Below are 18,048 nucleotides of genomic sequence, written 5' to 3'. Positions count from 1 at the left end.
CTTGCTCTCCTCGGCTATCGCGCGTTGGTGTCTTCTTGCTCTCTGCACCCTTCTGCTCAAGTGCAGGTCGGAGCAAATGTTGTCTAGAAGACCGGGAGCTTGAAAGGAAACCATCCTGGATTAATTATTAGCTTCTGAAAAAAATGCCAAGTGCCCTTTGTCCACCCCCTTATCTGTAGAAATTACGTCCTAAAACGTAAAAGAAAGAGCTATCAGTGATCATTAGGGCAAAGGGAGGAACATCTGTTTTCACTAGTTTAACAAAAGTTCTGAGAGGCTCCTTGATGAGAAGCGACTGCTCGTTTCTCAGAGGAAGAAGCCCGTAATGGTTGTGGTCTCATTTCGATGAGAAGGTGACCCTCAGCCTGTCTATGGGTTGCATGATATACAGAAGAGCATATACTCATCTGAATGAGATGGGTGGTGCTTAAATTTGAAAATAAATAAAATAAAGCTTTGCTATGTATTTTTAACACACATAGAAAAATAAAAAATTTACCCTGATTTTCAAAAATCTCTTGCAAAAAGAGAAGTGTGGAGCCGCTCTTGTACTTGCTCCCACCTGCAAGGGAAGGGGGGAGGGGAGGGGAGGGGGGAAGCAGCACCCGCAGCCCCTAGTCCTGAGGCATTTTGTCTCTTCTGTTCAGCCTAGCAGACAATCCCTCTCCTGGCAAGGCCTGTTCAACTGCTTCAGGACAGCCAGACCAGAGTTTTGGTTGGAAGAGTGAGAGGATGGGAGGGGGCTTTGCCGGCTCAACACACCCCTTGTCCCCTGCTTATCCTAGCAGAAGGAAGGCTTTTCCTTGTCAATTGCCCAATCTAGTGGAGGAAATGGGATTTGGCTTCCATGCTACTCTCTCTCCCACTGCAGCTCTGCATGCACTGATTGGCAGCAGGGTTGGTGTGTGTGTTTGTGGGTGTGTGTGTAAGTTTCCCCACAAATGCCCAGATTTATTCTCTTAGTTTTGGTGCAAAAGAGCCAAGGGGTTGTGGGGGGACAGCAGTGTTTTCTGCTGCCCTCCCGGCTTCCCACAGTACAGACAGAAGGCAATATTTGTAGCTCAGAGTTGAACTGTGGGGTCCTTGGTGCTCTCTGAGTTTGGTTGTTTTCTTGCAGACGTTCATGACACAACTGGGGAATAACATCAGTGCGTAATGATGTTACCTAGTTTGGTAATGAAATGTCTGCAAGAAAACAAACAGACTCCAAGAGCACCAAGATCCCCCTCTTCCCCCCCGTCCCCCCTAGTCTTGGAAGGCAACTGAAACAAGGTCTTAGCATCTCAGGACGGGGATAAGCAGCTGCCCTGCCTGGACGCTTCTTTTAACTTCCGTGATACACAGGAAAGTAGTAATTCAGGATAATATAACCATGATGCTGGAAACAAAGGCCAAGGCTTCGAGACGATGAATCACGCGAGGGCTGGGCTCTCAGCAGATGCACTCCTGGATTGCCCCCACAGGTCCTTCGGGAGCCCAGTTTTAGCCTGGCTCGCCTGCGCGAGGGTGGTAGGCTGTTGGTCAGCCAGGTGATTATGGCCGTAAGCCAGCGCCGCCAGGGAGCTAGGACTCGAGGAAGGAGAAAGGAAGCTGCTGACAGCCCAAGTTTCGGCCGAGCCACCTGCGGGGTCCTCTTCCACTGCTTGACCAGGCTTCCAGGCGGGCAGGGGCAGGCCGCCATCCAACTCGTCTCCCCGTGAATGTGGCGGTGGCGCTGCCCTACAATAATAAGCAAAGCCAACAGGCTCCAGGCGCATCCGGAAGGTTCTGCTTGGGAGCGTCAAGATGGATCCCTCAACTCTAGTAAGGCTCCCAGGGGGATCGCCCCAATCAGGCCAAGGCCGGAAGACGGCATCCCCTCCCCTGGCCTCAGGCAGCCTTTGCCCGGCTGGAGCGTTCGAAAGAGGGCGGTTCGGTCCCGGCTGGGATGAACTCCAAGGGGCCCCGGGCAGGCCTTCCCAAGCCCTGGGGGAGCGGGCGGGGGAGAATGGCTCCCCCGGGCAACTCGCCCCCCCGCCAAGAGGCACGAGCAGCTGCTTCAACTGGAAGGCCCCCTCCCTTCTTCTCCCTGGCGAGGCGCCTCTTTTACTGATTGGGGGCGCAGCGAAACAGCTGGATGGGCCACGGGAAGAGGGCAGCCGCCCGGGAGCCGCCAAGGAAGCGTTTGGGGGAGGCTGTCTACGGAGCTGGGCCTCGCCTCCCCTTCTCAGTAGCGTCTCGAGAGAGGCCCGCGACGAGAAGACCCTGGCCCAGAAAGCGGGAAATGCCTCGGGGACTGGGACGGGCGCGCGCGCGCTCAGCCTCGCGTCGCCCACCGGAGAGGCTCCGGCCGCCCCTGGACCACGCTTCCCAGAAGCCCAAGCGAGAAGGAAAGGTATCCGTTAGCCCACCCGTTGGCTTTTCCGTTTGGAGCACGGATGGGCGGCCGGCCCGCCCCCAGCTCGCTGGACCTACGATTAGATAATGCAGCGAGCGGCCAGGGGGAGCGTGCGAGCTCCGCCTCCAGGGCGTGGCTGGCTAGGGCGCGCGGTCAGTCCCGCCCCTTGGCGCCTCCGACTGGCCGCGGCTGCCGGCCGACCCGCCGAGCTTCTGCAGGGCTTCTCGCCGCGAAAAGCCAGTGAGCGAGCCGAGGTTTCGGATGGTGGTCGCGGAGCAGGGGTCGTCTCGGAGAGTTTAACGGAGGGCGGGGCAGAGTGGCTGCCTCGGCTTTGCGTCTCTCGCCCCGAGTACAGGCGGCGAGGCTGGCTCCGTTCTCCCGAAGGCCTTTCCATTTTCCCGGCGAGCCGGGTGAGGGGCGCGCTCCGGCAGGCCCGTTACCCGTCGGTGCCCACGATGCCTGGAGGGGGCGCGCATGACGTCAGCAGCATCCTGTTCTCGCTGCATCCCGTACGCCGCCTCGCTGTTGCTATGGCAACCTCTTCCCCGACGGCAGAGGTAAGGGATCGGAGTCCTCACGGCCTTCGGGCGGTCGAGGAAGGGCTCTCCCTTTGGAAAATGCGGGAGGCGGGTGTGTGGCACGGTTGCTGTGGCCGTCTCGCCTGGTGCTCGCGCCCGCTGCAGAGTTGGGGACCAGACCCCGCTGCCACCCCCGCTCCTTCTGCCTCGGCAAAACTCTCACTCCTCGCTCGGCGCTGGCCCCTGCGAGCCAAACTGCGGCGGCGGGGGGGGGGGTGTTGTGTGCCTGAGAGGTTGGAGGGGGGCGTTTGGCTCCCCAGTTGCCAGGTCTGTAACTGAAAGGCAGATCCTATTTGGACTGGGGGATTGCCACTCCCCTCCTTGCGCAAAAGCCCTGCATTGTGCAATGTTGAGGGGGGGAAGGATTGCCGCTTCTCTTCCATCATCTGATGTAGAACTCCACGTATGCAGAGACCTGCCTTCAGGGCCCCCTCCTTCCAGCAAATCTGTCCACGTTCCTGGCACGTATGCTGCCAACCCGGATCCTCAGTTTCTGGAGATGTTTTTTTCATTATTGTCTGTGCTGTTATTGTCTGGAGGAAGAAGGGCAGCTTCGACGGGGTCTCAAGCACCTTCGAGGATGGTGGAAGGGAAGAGAATTAATGGGAGGTTTTTTAACTGGTTTGCTCTCTTTCTAACAGTTGGCTGAGACCCGTAACTGATAGAGTGAAGACCTAACATGGCAAGTAGGTGAATTCTTTGCTGGAGGGAAGCATGTTTTCCACCCATCCTGGAGAGAAGGGGCTCAAAGCCCTCCCCTATGCCATACGGGACTGCCTGGGTTTTTTCTACATTCTTGAATTAGCTTTAAAATGCAAGAAGAGAGAGGGGAGGAGGGCTGCTCTTAGGCTGTCCCAAGGGGGGGGGGGGAGTGTCTTGGGGATGTTTTGGCCAATGCTGAAACTGTCCTAATCTGAGGTTACCTTTGCAGGAGGGGCCTATTCACCCTCGCCCATGGTTTGTCTTCTCTAAGGACAGGCTAGGTAGTTTTTCCAAATGCCACAGCCCACCACTGAGGCTGATGGGGGTTTAGCTGTTCCAGTTTTAAGGTAGTGTTTTCCCTCTTTGCATCAAGGTGGTTGATGACATGACCAAGTGAATTGGGCTACCAGCCCACACAAGCCCAGTCCTGCCCATCACAGGTTAAGAGAATAAGTAATACCTGCTTCTTCTGCCACTGGAAATTTAGGTGGGAGGGGAGATGATGATCTTGCTCTGCAATGAAGCAGCAAGGCCTCCACCACAGAAGAAGAACTGGAACTGGCAGAGATGCCACAGATGCTGCCACAGATGCTGGCAGACATTTCGATCAATTCCTGGCTTGTTAAAGTGGCCATGTTGGTGCCTGTCTTCCAGCCTTCCTCACAGCCCCGAAAGCCCACTCCGTCCTGAAGCGCTTTCCACGGGCCAATGGCTTTCTGGAAGAATTTCGCCAGGGCACCATTGAGCGCGAGTGCGTGGAGGAGGTCTGTAGCTATGAGGAAGTCAAGGAGGTCTTTGAGAACAAGGAGAAGACGGTAGGTGGGTCTGGGAGGGAACAGCAGGGGTATCCCTTGTCTTTCACCCAAGTACTCCCTTGCACCAAGTTTCCCCACTTTGCTCCCAAGATGTGGATAAGAATCCATCTGGATGAGGGCTTCAGCTACTACAGAGGGGAAATAGCATGTTAATTTCAAGTGCTAAATATATAACATTCATTCCATTTGTTCCAAGTGTCTGAAAAGGCTTATTATTCACTGCTCAAGAAATAAGATATAAGAGTCCTTGGCTCCTTGGTGTAAAAAGAGTGAGGAGTGGACAGGTGGGCAAGAGGATGAATTTTGCAGGAGGAAAGCAAAATGGTCTGATAGTTGGGGGGTTGGAAAACAAGCTATGCACCAGCTAAAACCTAAAGAAAAAGTCAGAGGAATAAGTACATTGGGTAGTCTTGTTTTGGTGATTTCTCCAAGCATCAGGAACAATTTGTACTGCCTCCTAGTGATGGGACTGCGTGATTGCATATAAGTCTCTCTCTCTGTGTCTCTGTCTCTCTGTCTCTGTCTGTCTGTCTGTCTGTCTCTCTCTCTCTCTCTCTCTCTCTCTGTGTGTGTGTATGTTGCTTGGCCCAAATCCTTAGGCACTCTTGAGCTAATCCCTTTCAGGGGGGCTATGGGGGGAGGGTGGATGGTTGCTGACTGGTGTCTCCCATTCTTGGCAGATGGAGTTCTGGAAAGGTTATGCCTACTCTGTCAAAGATGCCTCCAACGGGACAGACCGCTCCGATGCCATGTACGTCATGGTGCCCCTGCTAGGTGTGGCATTGCTCATTGTTATTGGTCTCTTCATCATCTGGCGCTGCCAGCTGCAAAAAGTCACGCACCACCGGCCCTCCTACCCCCAAAATAGGGGCCTGGCCAGCCGAGCAGCTCGCAGCTTGCCCAGGGTGAGGGTGCACCGTGAGGCTCCTCCCAGCCAGAGCGAAGCCCACTACCAGCGGGACCCAAGCAGCCGAGGGGCTGTCGATGGTGAGTGGGGGCAGGGGTTGCCCAGTCAGCTGGCCAGGACGCTTGTTGAGCCTGACCACGTGGCTCCCCCCCTGTCTAGACTGTGTAGTGCCACTCCTCCCCCCTCCTACGAAGAAGTGACGGGGCAGCCTGACTGTAGTGGCAGCAGCAGCAGCGCAGAGGAGCCCAACGTGTCCTACAGCGACCCACCCCCCAAATATGAGGAGATTATGAATCCACTTCATGCTCTTGGGAAGTAGCGGCCCCAGAGCTTCTCGGCCAGGTGATGCTGTCACAGAAAAGCCTTATCCTCCACCCTCATCAAGTGCTCCACGGGTAGCCAGTACCATTCACCCCCTTCACTCCTTCTGCTGGGCTGCTGCAGGACCTTCAACTGGAGCGGTTCTGGTTCCAGGGATGGGGTGGAAAGCCCAGCTGAACTGTGCCCCAGGGGCCCTTTGCAGGAAGACAGTTGAGCTGCTGCTTGGGTGGCTCCCCAGGAAGGAGGCTGAGCCCCACCGCTGCAAGGAGAGGCTGCTGCAGAGGGGCATTCGGCACCTTGAGATCCACCCTTTTGGCAAGAGCTCGGTTGGGCACTGATGGTGGATCGGGCAGGGTGGGGGCTTTGCCACTCTCTACCCACCTGGGATGAGGAGGAGGAGGGCAGATATGGCTTTTTGGTATGTATCTGACCCGGGAAAATGTCAGTCCTTCTTTTCTTTCTACCCAGCACTGCTTTGTTCAGCCAAAGGAGGGGAAGAAAGCCCACCTCTGTGTTTGCTGTCTCTGTGGAATGCTGCCTTTGTCTATGGATTGAGCCTTGACACGAGGCCTCCTTCTCCAAAGAGAAGTAGCCCAGAGCCAAAGTGAATTGTTGCATTCACAAAGCCAACACATTGACGAATGCCATTTTCTGATGCACCTGTTCCACTAGAAGGGGGCATGTCCATGTCTGTGCCTGTAATTTCTGTGTGCACCTGAAGGTCAGAGGAGAAGGACTGAGCCCCTCCTTCCCCCCCCCTCAGAAACACAGCAAGGCATTGTTTGGCCCTCCAGGCTTAGCCCACTGGCCCAATCTGCATCTCCCTCTCCCTGAGGCTGTCCAGAGGTAGAACCCTCAGAGCCACACGCTGCCAAAGGGGATTCTAGATGGGCATCTTTGCAGGGAGCCGCTCCTGTTACAGCAGCACTTCCTCCTCTGGTGGGATTCGGGCCAAGCCCCCAGGTCAGCTGCACTGGACGTTCTGCCCCAACAGTTGACTTTCCCCTTTGCCCCCTTCTTTGGACCTTTTCCCTGCTGAATGGAGGGGGGGCATCCTGCTCCTCCTGCCTTCAGTGCCCTGTATCTCCCCCCACCATGCAGCCCCCTTCCTTTCACTGGACTTCCCTGAAGATGTCTCCTTGCCAGAAGGAACAGCTGCTCGATGTTTTCACTCCGTCCCCTGGACAAAGCACGCACACTCTCTCTCTCTCTCTCACACGTCTTTCTCAATGGTGCTAATGCATAGCCAGGTATTCTCTCCTTGTGTGACACTGTAGGCTGCTTTACTGTATTTATACTTTTTGTTTAAACTGAAAAAACTTCATTTCTCTTGGGTAGTAGATTGTTTCTTGCACTATCAAAACCAGCTCACGATCAGCCATGAATTGAGATGTGGACAGTGGCAAAAGGTAAAAAAAGACACCGAACATTGTAAGTACAGCCACTCTCCTTCTGCCTTCACTGCCTACCTCGCAGGGAGATTTTATTCCTCTCTTAAGAAAAAGAGCTGCCTACCAAGCTGGTATCAACCACGCTGAGCCCAGGGAGACTGATGGCCATGGCGAGTTGGCTGTGATGAGTTGCCCCATTCCACCCTCTCAGGGCCCAGAGAACCTGGAACAGGCAGATGGGTCTCGGGGTCGTCAGTGGAGAGAGATTGGCATCTTCCATGCTGCTAGTGAAGCCTCGGGGGACCTTTCCCGAGGCTCTGATCTGCATACCAGCGAACAGCTCTCCCTTCAGAAGGATCTGAGAAAAAGGAGGAAACTGCCCAAGCTGTGCCCAGAGCCGATGGGCAAAGGGCTTTGTGGGAGTTGGTGATGGCATGGTTTTGCCTGCAGAAACGGTTTGCGCCAGGGATAGGTTTAAAGGCCACGTCTGCTTGTCATATTCTGCTCCAATTGCTGCATGTCTAAGTCTGAGTTAGCCTTCTGCGGCCTGGCACTCCATGAGCTGGATTGTGTGACACATGTTGGCGGCCAAGTTTGTATGTGTGCTGAGGTTGCACTTTTCCAGCTTTTGGTGGAAGTCAGGTTGGAGAAGTCCTTCCCGTGAGATGGACGTGAAGGGAGCCATCAGGCTGCTGGGGCTAGATTTGTTGGTTTATATGCTGAGCTCTTCCTGAGGTTAGGCACTGGTGCCGAGGCAACCAAGCGTCTTTCGGGCACCTCGGCCTGGAAGATGCTCCAGCAGAGCAGGAGGCAGGCCGGAGAGGAGCCGTTGGACGCGGCAGGCAAGGCAACCTGGGGCCCTTCTCGCGGAGGGCGGAGGGCAGCGCAGCTCCTGGGGTGGGAGGAAGCACCAGGCTCTGCGGATGGGAACCGCCACTGGCTCCCTTTTGGGTCAACACGCGAGAGGCGAGTCAGAGCCTCCGGGCGCCAGGTCGGCGTCGCAGGCTGGCCGGGCCAGCTGATTTGGACTCGTCGCCTTCGGTTAGGCAGGGATCTTATGGGATGGGGGTAGTTGGTGGAGGGTATTCACAGTTTCCATGTATTGCCACATGCCAGACTGTCCTGGCTGTTCCTAGAAAATAAAAGGCCCAAAAGCTATTCAACTTTTAATCTGTTAAGTGATACCTGTGGCCCCAATCCCATTACTGGCAATTACAGATCAACACTCCCTTGTTAATAGGCTTGCGCTTCTAGGGAGGGGCTGCTCCAAAGTGAAGGAGAGAAACAAGCATCTCACCCAGACGCTCTAGTAGAGGAGACCTTCAGGACCCCCTTGTGGGATGAGCGGTTGTGCTGGAAGGAGACAGCCTGAAGATACTCAGATTCAAGGGCCGAAAGCTAAAGCCACACAGATTATTGGAAGCCAATGAATGTTTACAAAACCAGTTAGATGGCTGTAACAGCTTGCATGTGCTAGCAGGTGGGCTGCAAAGTTGTGGGTTTTTGCGATCTGTGTAAAGCAGACTGGCATAGCCCAGCTTTGGGAAATGCACAAAATTTTCCTGGCTGGCCTCCACCTGCAAATCTAGCAATAGTTGTGAATCCAGGACCTGCATAATTCACTCCTTTGAGGAAGTGCAAATTTTGTCCAGAATTGGAACAGAGAACCAGATGATTTGGGGTTTTACCTGTTGGATGACCTCTGCCAGTAATCACATGTGGTTGTCTAAAGTAAACTATGGAAGAGAGGATTGGATCCTGCATCTCCTCTGAGGGAGCAACCCCCAGCTGACCTTTCTCACCGGCTGCAGAGAGCAGACATGCTGCAGAGCGATGCTCCTGGCCCTTGTGGTGGGACCAGACTGCCATGATTGAAGGTATCAAACTTTGCAGAGAGGATCAAAAGATTATTGTGCAAAAATACTCACTTAAGTAAGGAACCAAGGAAAACAAAGGCAATGTAACATCTTTTCTTGGCATACACAACTGCAGGGATCTCTGGGCTTTTTGCCAAGTGAATGCAGAAGACCTTGAAACTCTCAAAGTTATGGGCTGTATACCCTCTGAAATGATACACAGGACATGCAAAAGCAGTATAAATGATAATACAACCATTACTATAAGAATATGGATCTGATAACGACATGGGGTAACTTTCTGGTCTTCTAAAGAGGCTCCTAGCCTGTCCCGGCTGCCTTATAAACTGTCCTTTATTGTGCCCATATGTGGACTCTGTGCACACTACAGGAACGGCAACAATTCAGTTTGTCTCCTCTGCCTAATATGTATTTCAGAGTCATATATGCAAAGACACAGTATTATTTGCCCCCCACAGAGCTGAGCAGATCACACTCATATCCAGGTTCTGATTTCTTTGCATTTTCCATCCTATCTCCAGGATTGCAATCTGACTGAAAGAAATCTAGGTAACTTGCCTCCTCCAGGTCACTCAGTAGCTGGCATTCCTCCATTTTCTCCACCCATTATCTGGAAAGGGAAGCTGGAGGCAAGGTAGAAGTTGCCAGGATAATTGGACCCACAATGAATCTCTAGGGGGCACACAATTGCTTTCTTTAAGGCAACTGATGTGTCTTCCTCCCAAAATCTATCCAGTCACCCCACCCACAGTCGCTTGGAAGGGGGCATGGATCTAACTGCAAGGGGACAAAACTCATGCCACAGAGTGCCCATCCATCCAGCCATCCATCCAACCAACCGTCTGTCCGTCCATCCACCTGTCCATCCATCGAATTGATATAGCTGCCTGTCCCCTAAAAAGCAGCTCTGGGTGGCATATGCAACAACTGACTTCTCTAACTCAAGCCATAGGACATGTCAGCCCAAAGCCTGGGAGGCAGGAGTGGAACTGCCTGCCTTCCTGTTGCACAGGAATTTCTTTTTGCTCCTTTCCCTTTCCCTTCCTTCTCTTTGCCCTCCCCTTCCAGCTGGAAAGAGGCCAGGAGAGGATGGGTTTATGAGAAGATTTTTGGCTTAAGGAAGGATAATTCTTAACCAACCCTAGATCTGAAGTATGAGGGTGGGGTGGCAGTTAATTTGTTGAATTGACCTATGGGTCCCCCAAGACCACGGGGAAGTGAGCATTGATAGAACTCACTCGCAAGAGCCCTAGGAAGCTTTCCTTGTGTGGGGCTGATGGGATCATCTTCCTTCCCCTCCCCCCTAGAAATGAAGTCTCTCTCTTTCCAACCTTCTGGGGCACAGCATTAACCCCGGGGGTGGGGGTGGGGGCAGAGGCAGGAACAGAAGGGGTTTTCCAGGACATTAGCCGCCTGGTGTCCTTGCTATGGGCTGAATCCAGAGGTTTCTGGCAAAGAGCTATAGAGGGTGCTTTGTCATCTCCACCCTTGGGAGAATAGAGGCGGCTTGCTGGGTTTGGAGAACAAGAGAAGAATGTGGAACCCCCGCTCCCCAAAAGTGTCCAAGTGTTTGATGTGCTGTAGGCGTAATGCTTCCTGGCTTGAGGTCCTCGTTTCCAGTCTTTGGGCTGCATGAGACAATCCACACAGGACGGAGCAAGGAAGCCACTGGGCCACATGTCCATTGAATCAGCCCCAAATGCCAGGGGCTGGTTTTCCTGCCCCTTGGCAGCCAAAGTGGGCAAAATCTACCAACGGCATTTTCAGGTAGCTCAGATACAGTGTCCTTGAAGTGAATGATACCTTTAGGCTCAATAGAGATTGTAGTGATGAGTTACGTGTGTGCGCACAAGCGAGCAGGAGATGCCTGTGGAGATGTGTCATATTTAATTCTAAGCCCGTGGTGGCAAACCTATGGCACGTGCGCCACAGGTGGCACGCAGAGCCCTCTCTGTGGGCATATGCGCCGTTGCCCCAGTCCTAGGCCTTTAGCTCGGTTTTATAAAATGTTTTTGCTTTAGGCCTCCACTGCCGTGTGCAAAAACAAAAAAGGTTCAATCAATTTCAACTTCTCACGGGGAAAAAAAAGATCTCGCAAAGTTGAAATTGATTGATTGAACTTTTTAGTCCCACCCAGTCTGCCATTACCACTGCAGCCATGCCCGCCCAATGGGCCACACCCACCCAATGGGCCACGCCCACCCAATGGGCCACACACCCCCAGCACCCAACGATACATGTGGGTTTTGGGTTGCAGTTTGGGCACTCGGTCTCTAAAAATTCCAACTTTGCAACATCTTTTTTTTTCCCCGTGAGAAGTTGAAATTAATTGAACCTTTTTTTTTTTTTTTGCACATAGCGGCGGAGGCCAAAAGCCAAAAGGTTTCATAAAACCCAGCTGAAGGCCTAGGACTGGGGCGACGGCGTGCATGCATGCCCCCAGAGAGGGCTCTGCGTGCCACAGGTTCCCCACCATGGTTCTAGGGGGATAACCCGGAGCAGGGACTTCCAAGGGACACCTGACGTTGCTCCTGGGCTGTTGGGTTGTCACAGCAGACCGTCTGTCTCAGCTGGTTTGAAGTGCATTCAGTTCACTGGGAATGTTGAAAGGCAAAGCATGCAAGGAGGGGACCAATGTTTCTCTTTTTTTTGCAAATCCTCCCATTTCTTTGAGAAAGCCTCTTTTCTTCACGGCTGAGCTTGTGGGAAGGTCTGCCTGTCCTCCCTCTGGGCCAGCAGGAGCTTGCTCAGCTTCCAGCTCTTCCTCTGTCTCTGTGCCCCATGCAGGCTGGAGTCAGGCCTTCTGCCCCTATGCCCAGGTCCCCGGCTTCCTTTGGGGAGAGCAGGATCTACTCCTCCAGGAACGTCCTTCAAGTGCTGCGCTTCCTGGGACTCCAACTATTCCAGCTGCTGTGGGGGCCCAGGAGGGCCCAAATTAGGTATGCCCAACTACCCTGTGGAATTCTGCATGTTGCGCACTGAGAAGTGGGTCATGTTTTCCAGGAGGTGCAGCCATATCCCCAAGGTTGACTAGACTTGCCAGGACCTCTTTCTCTGGCCTGCTCCTCCCACCATTTATGACCCTGTTCTGCCCCTCACCTGCCAGCTTTTTCAGTTTGGACTAGCCTGCTCTCCCTCCTGCACGCAGCAAATGATGTGTCTTCACCTCCTCCCTTTGGTCCCTGGGAGGTGAACTTGGTCTCCGATGGATCCCTGGAGGAGTCTGGCATCCTGGAGAATAGGGCAACGATGGAGCAGATAAGGGAGAGGACCCCCAAAATGGATCTTCCCTTGTGAAGCACTGAGATGCTGCGAGAGCCTTGTTCCCTCGGCCTGAGGGACACAGCAATGGCCGGGTCAATTTCTCCTCTTCCTCTCTCCTGCTTGAAATGCAGCTGTCTGACCTTTCTGGGTAACTTTGTGCACTGGAAGAGCAAAGTGGGACTAAGCGCCAGAAGGAGCTGCTCGTTTACTCCATGTTGGCCTCCGCCTGGCTCTTTAACGTGTGGCTATGGCTCAGGAGAGGACTTGCCCACAACAGCCACAAGAGGAAGATGAGGCAGGTAGCTGTAAGACTTGCGACCAGCCGTTGGGAGGGGGGCACTGAGTGCTCCTGGTCTCTCGTGGCCAGAAGGGTAGGAAGGGGGAGGAAAGGCTGCCCTTCCAGCCTTTGGTTTCTTTTTTTGTTAATGTTCCTGTTGTAAGCCATTGCCAGGTTTTATTTTTATTACTTTTGTTATTCCCTATAAGGCCCCTCTTGGGTTGTAGAGGGAGAAAATGCCTTCTCTCCTACTTTCATAGTCTTTCCTGGGGGATGGGGGTGCGTGGAGGAGATGGCATTGGGTTGCCCTCTCTTCCACTCTTCTCCACTCAGAGATGATAGCAGGGAGGTGCTGTGCATTTAAGAGCATGATAACATTGGAATTCTGGTTTTTAGACGGCTCTGCTGGCCTCTTTTCACCTTCTCCCCATGGTTGGTTCTTGTGGAGCTAGTAGAAAGTAGTGAAGATCATCTTGACGGAGATATGCAGACTGCATTACCGAGGCTGGGAAGTCCGTAGCAGACTGAAAATACATGGAAGGGGCTCAGACAGAAACCTCCCTGGGCTACAGGAACAGAAGAAGGCCGAGGAAGACTGTGCTTATAGCCACTCTCCGTAAAAAAATAGTTTTAGCCTTCCTGTGGAGCTGATTTCTGGATCTACTCTACCTGGTGGGGCTGCAGCATGGTTTCAGTGTCTAATTTGTATATAATTTTGGAACTTTTTGTTCATGATAGCTGCAGCAAGATTATTGTATGCGCAAAAATGGAAAGATTCATCACTGCCCATCACAGAAGAATGGCTGGTGAAGATGACAGAATTTGCTGCGATGACTAAATTGACTTCTTTTTCAGAGAAAAAGCAATATCTATGTTTATTACTGACTGGAAACCTGGATGATTAAATCGGATATATTATAGAAAGAAAATATGTTGTAACCATAGAGTAAAATTTCTAATTGTTCTCATAACTGCTGTAAAAGAAGATTGTAAGCTACTTCTTTGTGTCTTTTTTCTTTTTTTTTCTGTTTTACTGTTGCACTTCTGTGGTATTGATAGCAATCATGGTAGGGCCAATGATCTGGCCCGGCTCTGTTAGCAGCTTTTGGCTGCTTCCAGCATTGTGTAACTCCTCTCTGGTTGGCACCAGCCTCCTCTGCAGTCATTTTGTTTGTGTTGCTGGACATTTGTGATAGCAGAAGAGCAATCATACCAACCTCACTGGGAGGGCTGAAGGCCTGGGTCTTGTAACACAATTTCCTGCCCAACCCACAGATGGGGCTCCCTCCTGTGGAAAGCTCTACGGGGTGCTGTAGCAGTATGGATGGGACTTGCATGTCAAGGCCGGATAAGAAGATCAGCCCAAGATCCCTGGAGCAGGGCTTGCACTAGTTTCGCCAGCTCTGTCAGCCCTCTCCACCTCCAGCCAGTTGTTATGGGGAGCGGCTAGGAGGTCTTCTTCCCACTTGTGGGTGGGGGGGAACGTCTTGCACTGCTACACTTTAGCTTCCCACCCAAGACAGAGCAGAGACCTGCTTTGCAAGCTGAACAAATCGTGGAGTGTAATTTTGTGCCATCCCATGGGGGGGGGGGCGAGAAAGGAATGGTAAACCAAAATATCTGAATGCACCTGGTTGTTGCTTGTTGCATTCTTCCTGGAGAAACCTTTTGGTTGTTGTCCCACCCTTTCCTCTGCCACTCACTTCCCACCACCCCCTTCTCCAGGGAAAGAATTGTTGTGTCTTTGCTAAGTGTGTTTTGCATTCTAGGTGCACTAGGGAGCGTATGTCAGAGGATGTTGGTTGATGGTGTGGCAGCTGCTCCCTCGGGAGCCTTGCCTGCTGCCATTTTGCTTTCAGATCTTCTGATTTTCAAGCTGGAAAGTCACGTTCCTCCCAAAATTCCCCTTCCTAGGACTTCCAAGTCACATTTCTAATTTGGAAGAAGAATGGTTTTGCAAAGCAGTGGCCTTATTTGATTGTGAGTGCTGCCAGTGGTTAATAGCACATATTCTGCATTTGCTCCCTGCTTAGAGAGTATCTTTTGCAGGCAGAAGGTTTCAAGTTCAGCCTTGGCATCTCTCCAGTTTGAGAGGGGATTGTTTGTCAGGTGGTGGGAAGGCTGTCTTACTGCCTGCAGCCAGGCAAACACAGGTGGGAGAGATGAAGACGCAGTTTGCCTGTTGAGTTTGCATCCGAGAAAATTTGATTGATTGACATCCATTGGCCTTTCCAACATGTTTTCTTGCCCACTGGCTCAGCAGAAGGGCCCCAGTTCTAAAGAAAAAATCAGCAAACCTGCTAGCACGAAGCGATCCGTGTTGGTGCTGGAGGTAACCTTGGCAAGCAGCCGAGTCCCTGAGCAGCAGAAAGTAGTAGAAAAGGCGAGCTCCTTTGGGCTCAGCTCCCACACCAAGTGAGCCAGAGGAAGGGCTCGGCAGCAGGTACCGTTGAGCAGCAGGTGGTCCTTCCAAGCCAGTGGCAAGAGAGGGGGGGTTGAAGGGCATCTTGGTTCAGCATTGGCAGCAGGGGTGAAATTCCTACAAAAAGAGGTTTGAACAAATGCAGTCTGGGTAGGCAACACCTGGGTCTTTCTTTGGCTCTTCTTTTCTCTCAGGCTGCATGAGTGGGTCATCGAGCACTGTCCCAGCCTACAAAAGAACTCCTAGTTCTTTGGAACACCTGGCAACCCTTTGAAGCAGCAAGTCAGCCGCCCAACTGAGGCCCAGAGAGAGGGTGCTCAGCATAGACTGCAGGATCACTTGGAAGCAGCAGCTGCTGCTGCTGCTCCTCCAGGCCTGCCCATCTCCAATGCAGTGACCTGCTTCTGACATGGCCGTGGCACCTGACTAGTGAGTAGCAGGGGAAGGGCTGGCTAAGCCTACTTAGCTGGAGGAAGGGTTAGGTTGGGGGGGGGGCTGGAGGAACAAACTTACATGGTGCTGGGGATAGTGGCCAATAGGCTTCCCGCAGCTTCTTTCCCTGGCAAAGAAAACTCTTATTTCACGCTTGCAGTCACTGAAAGGCTAAACTGAGGCCACTTTGGAAATGCTTTGCCATTGAACAGGAACAAACACTGACATGTGTGCAAACGTGCAGGATGGCAGCGGTGGGGGAAGGCTGCTTTGGTTGCCCAGTCTCAAGTGTGGCAGAGATAATGGATGTCAGAGAATTTAGAAATAAAGCACTGGTCAATTAAAAGAACTACGGTCAATAATAAGTTGCCCTGGGCATAGTTCTGAGATCCCACTTCTCTCCTCTTGTTCCAACGGCCTCTTTCTTTTTCTTCAACTGACTTTTTAAACTGCTCCGGAATGACAGCAACTGTCTGTTACACACAGCCAGGCAGCTCTTTCCCTGGCACAGCAAAATCAGTGCAGCTAAGCTGGCTTCTCCTTTTAACCAGTTTGCTTGCTTGCTGCTAAGCCTCTGGGCTGCCTGGCCTGTGTACCCTTCTTCGACTCCCTCTCACACACACACCCGCCCCAGGCGTCTGAATTCAGAGGGCAGGAAGGGAGAAGTTTCTGTCCGTGTGTTCTTGCAGATGATCAGCCAGGGTAATTACGAAAAAAAAAAAAAGGAGAAGAAGCCAGGATAGTTAACTTCTGAATTGCCTACCACGCTTGGCACTTCTTCTGAGCTACTTATCCAAACAGAGGGAAGCAGTCGGAGTTTCAGGTGGGGAGGTTTTGAAAGGCTGTAAAGAAGAGCTTGGAAGCCCATCTTCAATGAGGTGAGGTGATACAGTAGAGGTACCTGTTTCCCCTTTTTCAGGTGACCTAGTTCAGTCAGAGGTGTGGCTTTTGCTCATAATTCGGGGGTGGGTCTCCCTGACTCAGCTCTGCAGTGCAAGAATATGTCAAGTCCTTGAGTATTATTGCTTTGATTCATGATTATTTTATTGATAGTTCTTTTCTCTCCCACTCTAGATACAAGTATTGCTACTACTTTTGCTTTTATTATGACTACTGCTAAATTTGCTGAAAGCAATTGCAAAGTTAGTGAGGGCTAAAACAGATATCAAAATGTCCACCTAATAGACTGTGGCAGCTGCTTCCTGCAACTGGTTTGTTGAGGTCAGTTGGAAGCTCTGTGGTGCCTTTTGGCTAGTGAGCTGTTCCTCTAGCAGAGTTAGGCGATGCTCCTCCTGTGAAGCTGGAAGGTTGGGGGCTGCCTCTCCAGGCTGGTTCCTCCCATGTTGCCCTGCTGAGTCTGCTGAGGACAGGCCACGGAAGCCTCTCACACTTGTTGTTAGGCAGGAGCTTGATGCTGATGAGGTTGTCATGGTTCTGATAGCAAAGATGAAAGCCTTTGGGAGAAGCCTTGAACAACAACGTGGGGAAACAGGAGTTAGAGCAAAGGGAGGCCAGGGGGTGCAGCAGCAGCGAAGGAAAGGAGGATGGGAGGAAAGTCTCTCACCAGCTACATCATTTAAATGCAAACAAATTTTTGAATGTGAATATGGGGCGTTTTGCTTTGCCAACTGCAATCGTCCAATTTGTTTATTAACATGTAACCATTTAGATCAGAGGTCCCCAACCTTTTGGGCACCAGGGACCGGTTCTGTGGAGAGAGTTTTTTCCACACACTGGAGGGTGCATGGTTTTGTGTTCTGCCTGCATCCCACGGATGGGGCTTTGCTTGTTTGTGTGGACCGGTTGCTGGCATGCCACAGCCCAGTACCGGTCGATGGACTGGGGGTTGGGGACCCCTGATTTAGATGATGTTTTTGTTACTCCTGTAAATTGTATCTGTGGCGATGTGTTACTACAGGGTGTTTGTAGGGTTTTGGCAGATTAATTGAGGGAACAGGGAAATTCAGGTCTGCACCGTGGTAGGTGCCACATGATTAGCACCCAGTCCACAATTCTTTTCCAACGTCTTTCCTTGCCAGAGCTCTCACTGAATTTACGTGGCTGTTACTTATTAAGCCAGCTCCCAGCTATTGGCTGCAGGGCTCCTGGGTGTTTGGAAATTTACACGCAACCCTACTTTTCCTAGGACCAGAACTGATTCCTCCTCCTGGTCCTGGGCAGAAAGCAAATGATGCCAGGAGGAAAAGGGCAGGCTGGTGGTTCCCTTGAGATATGTGGGGACAGGACTTCAGTAGAGACACCTGGGAAAAGTGGTCAGGCTGACAGGAGGAAAGGGCAACCTACTCTGAGGTGTTTCAAAAGATCCTCCATCCAACATGAGAAAATGCATTTTTGAAAGCCCCAATGCAGTGACTTTGCTAAAGGAAAGTCGGACAGCAGCCTTGGCAAGATGGACTTGCCTGAGTTGATAAGCCACTCCTCTGCCAAGCAAAGTTGCCATATTTCAGTGGACCCCAGGGAAATTGCTTAAGATACCAGTTCCTCCAGATTACAAACAATATGCCCCCTCTCACGTACAACAAAGTCATCTTTGGATAAAGCCATAGTGAAGCACCCAGCCCAGAAGAAAACCTCTATCAGGTTCTTGCATGTCCAGCCAGGCTTCTTTATTTTCCCTGTTTTCTTGAGCAGAATAAAGTTGGTGGCTTCCACACATGGAGGATG

At 52.1% G+C, this 18,048-nt stretch overlaps 1 protein-coding gene across 1 annotated transcript; it reads left to right on the top strand.

Moving 5' to 3' along the window:
* The first annotated feature begins 2,851 nt into the window (after positions 1-2,851).
* PRRG3 (proline rich and Gla domain 3) lies at positions 2,852-5,698 on the top strand. Its single transcript, XM_029282933.1, has 3 exons — positions 2,852-2,934; positions 4,286-4,472; positions 5,153-5,698. Exons 1-3 carry the CDS (start codon positions 2,852-2,854, stop codon positions 5,696-5,698), a joined length of 816 nt encoding a protein of 271 aa, XP_029138766.1.
* The last annotated feature ends 12,350 nt before the right edge of the window (positions 5,699-18,048 follow it).

This window comes from Protobothrops mucrosquamatus, unplaced genomic scaffold (genome assembly GCF_001527695.2).
Source record: "Protobothrops mucrosquamatus isolate PMUCROS unplaced genomic scaffold, P.Mucros_1.0 scaffold4, whole genome shotgun sequence".
Taxonomy (NCBI): domain Eukaryota; kingdom Metazoa; phylum Chordata; class Lepidosauria; order Squamata; family Viperidae; genus Protobothrops; species Protobothrops mucrosquamatus.
Note: the sequence above shows the minus strand (reverse complement) of the source record. Positions and strands in the feature narration are given on the sequence as shown.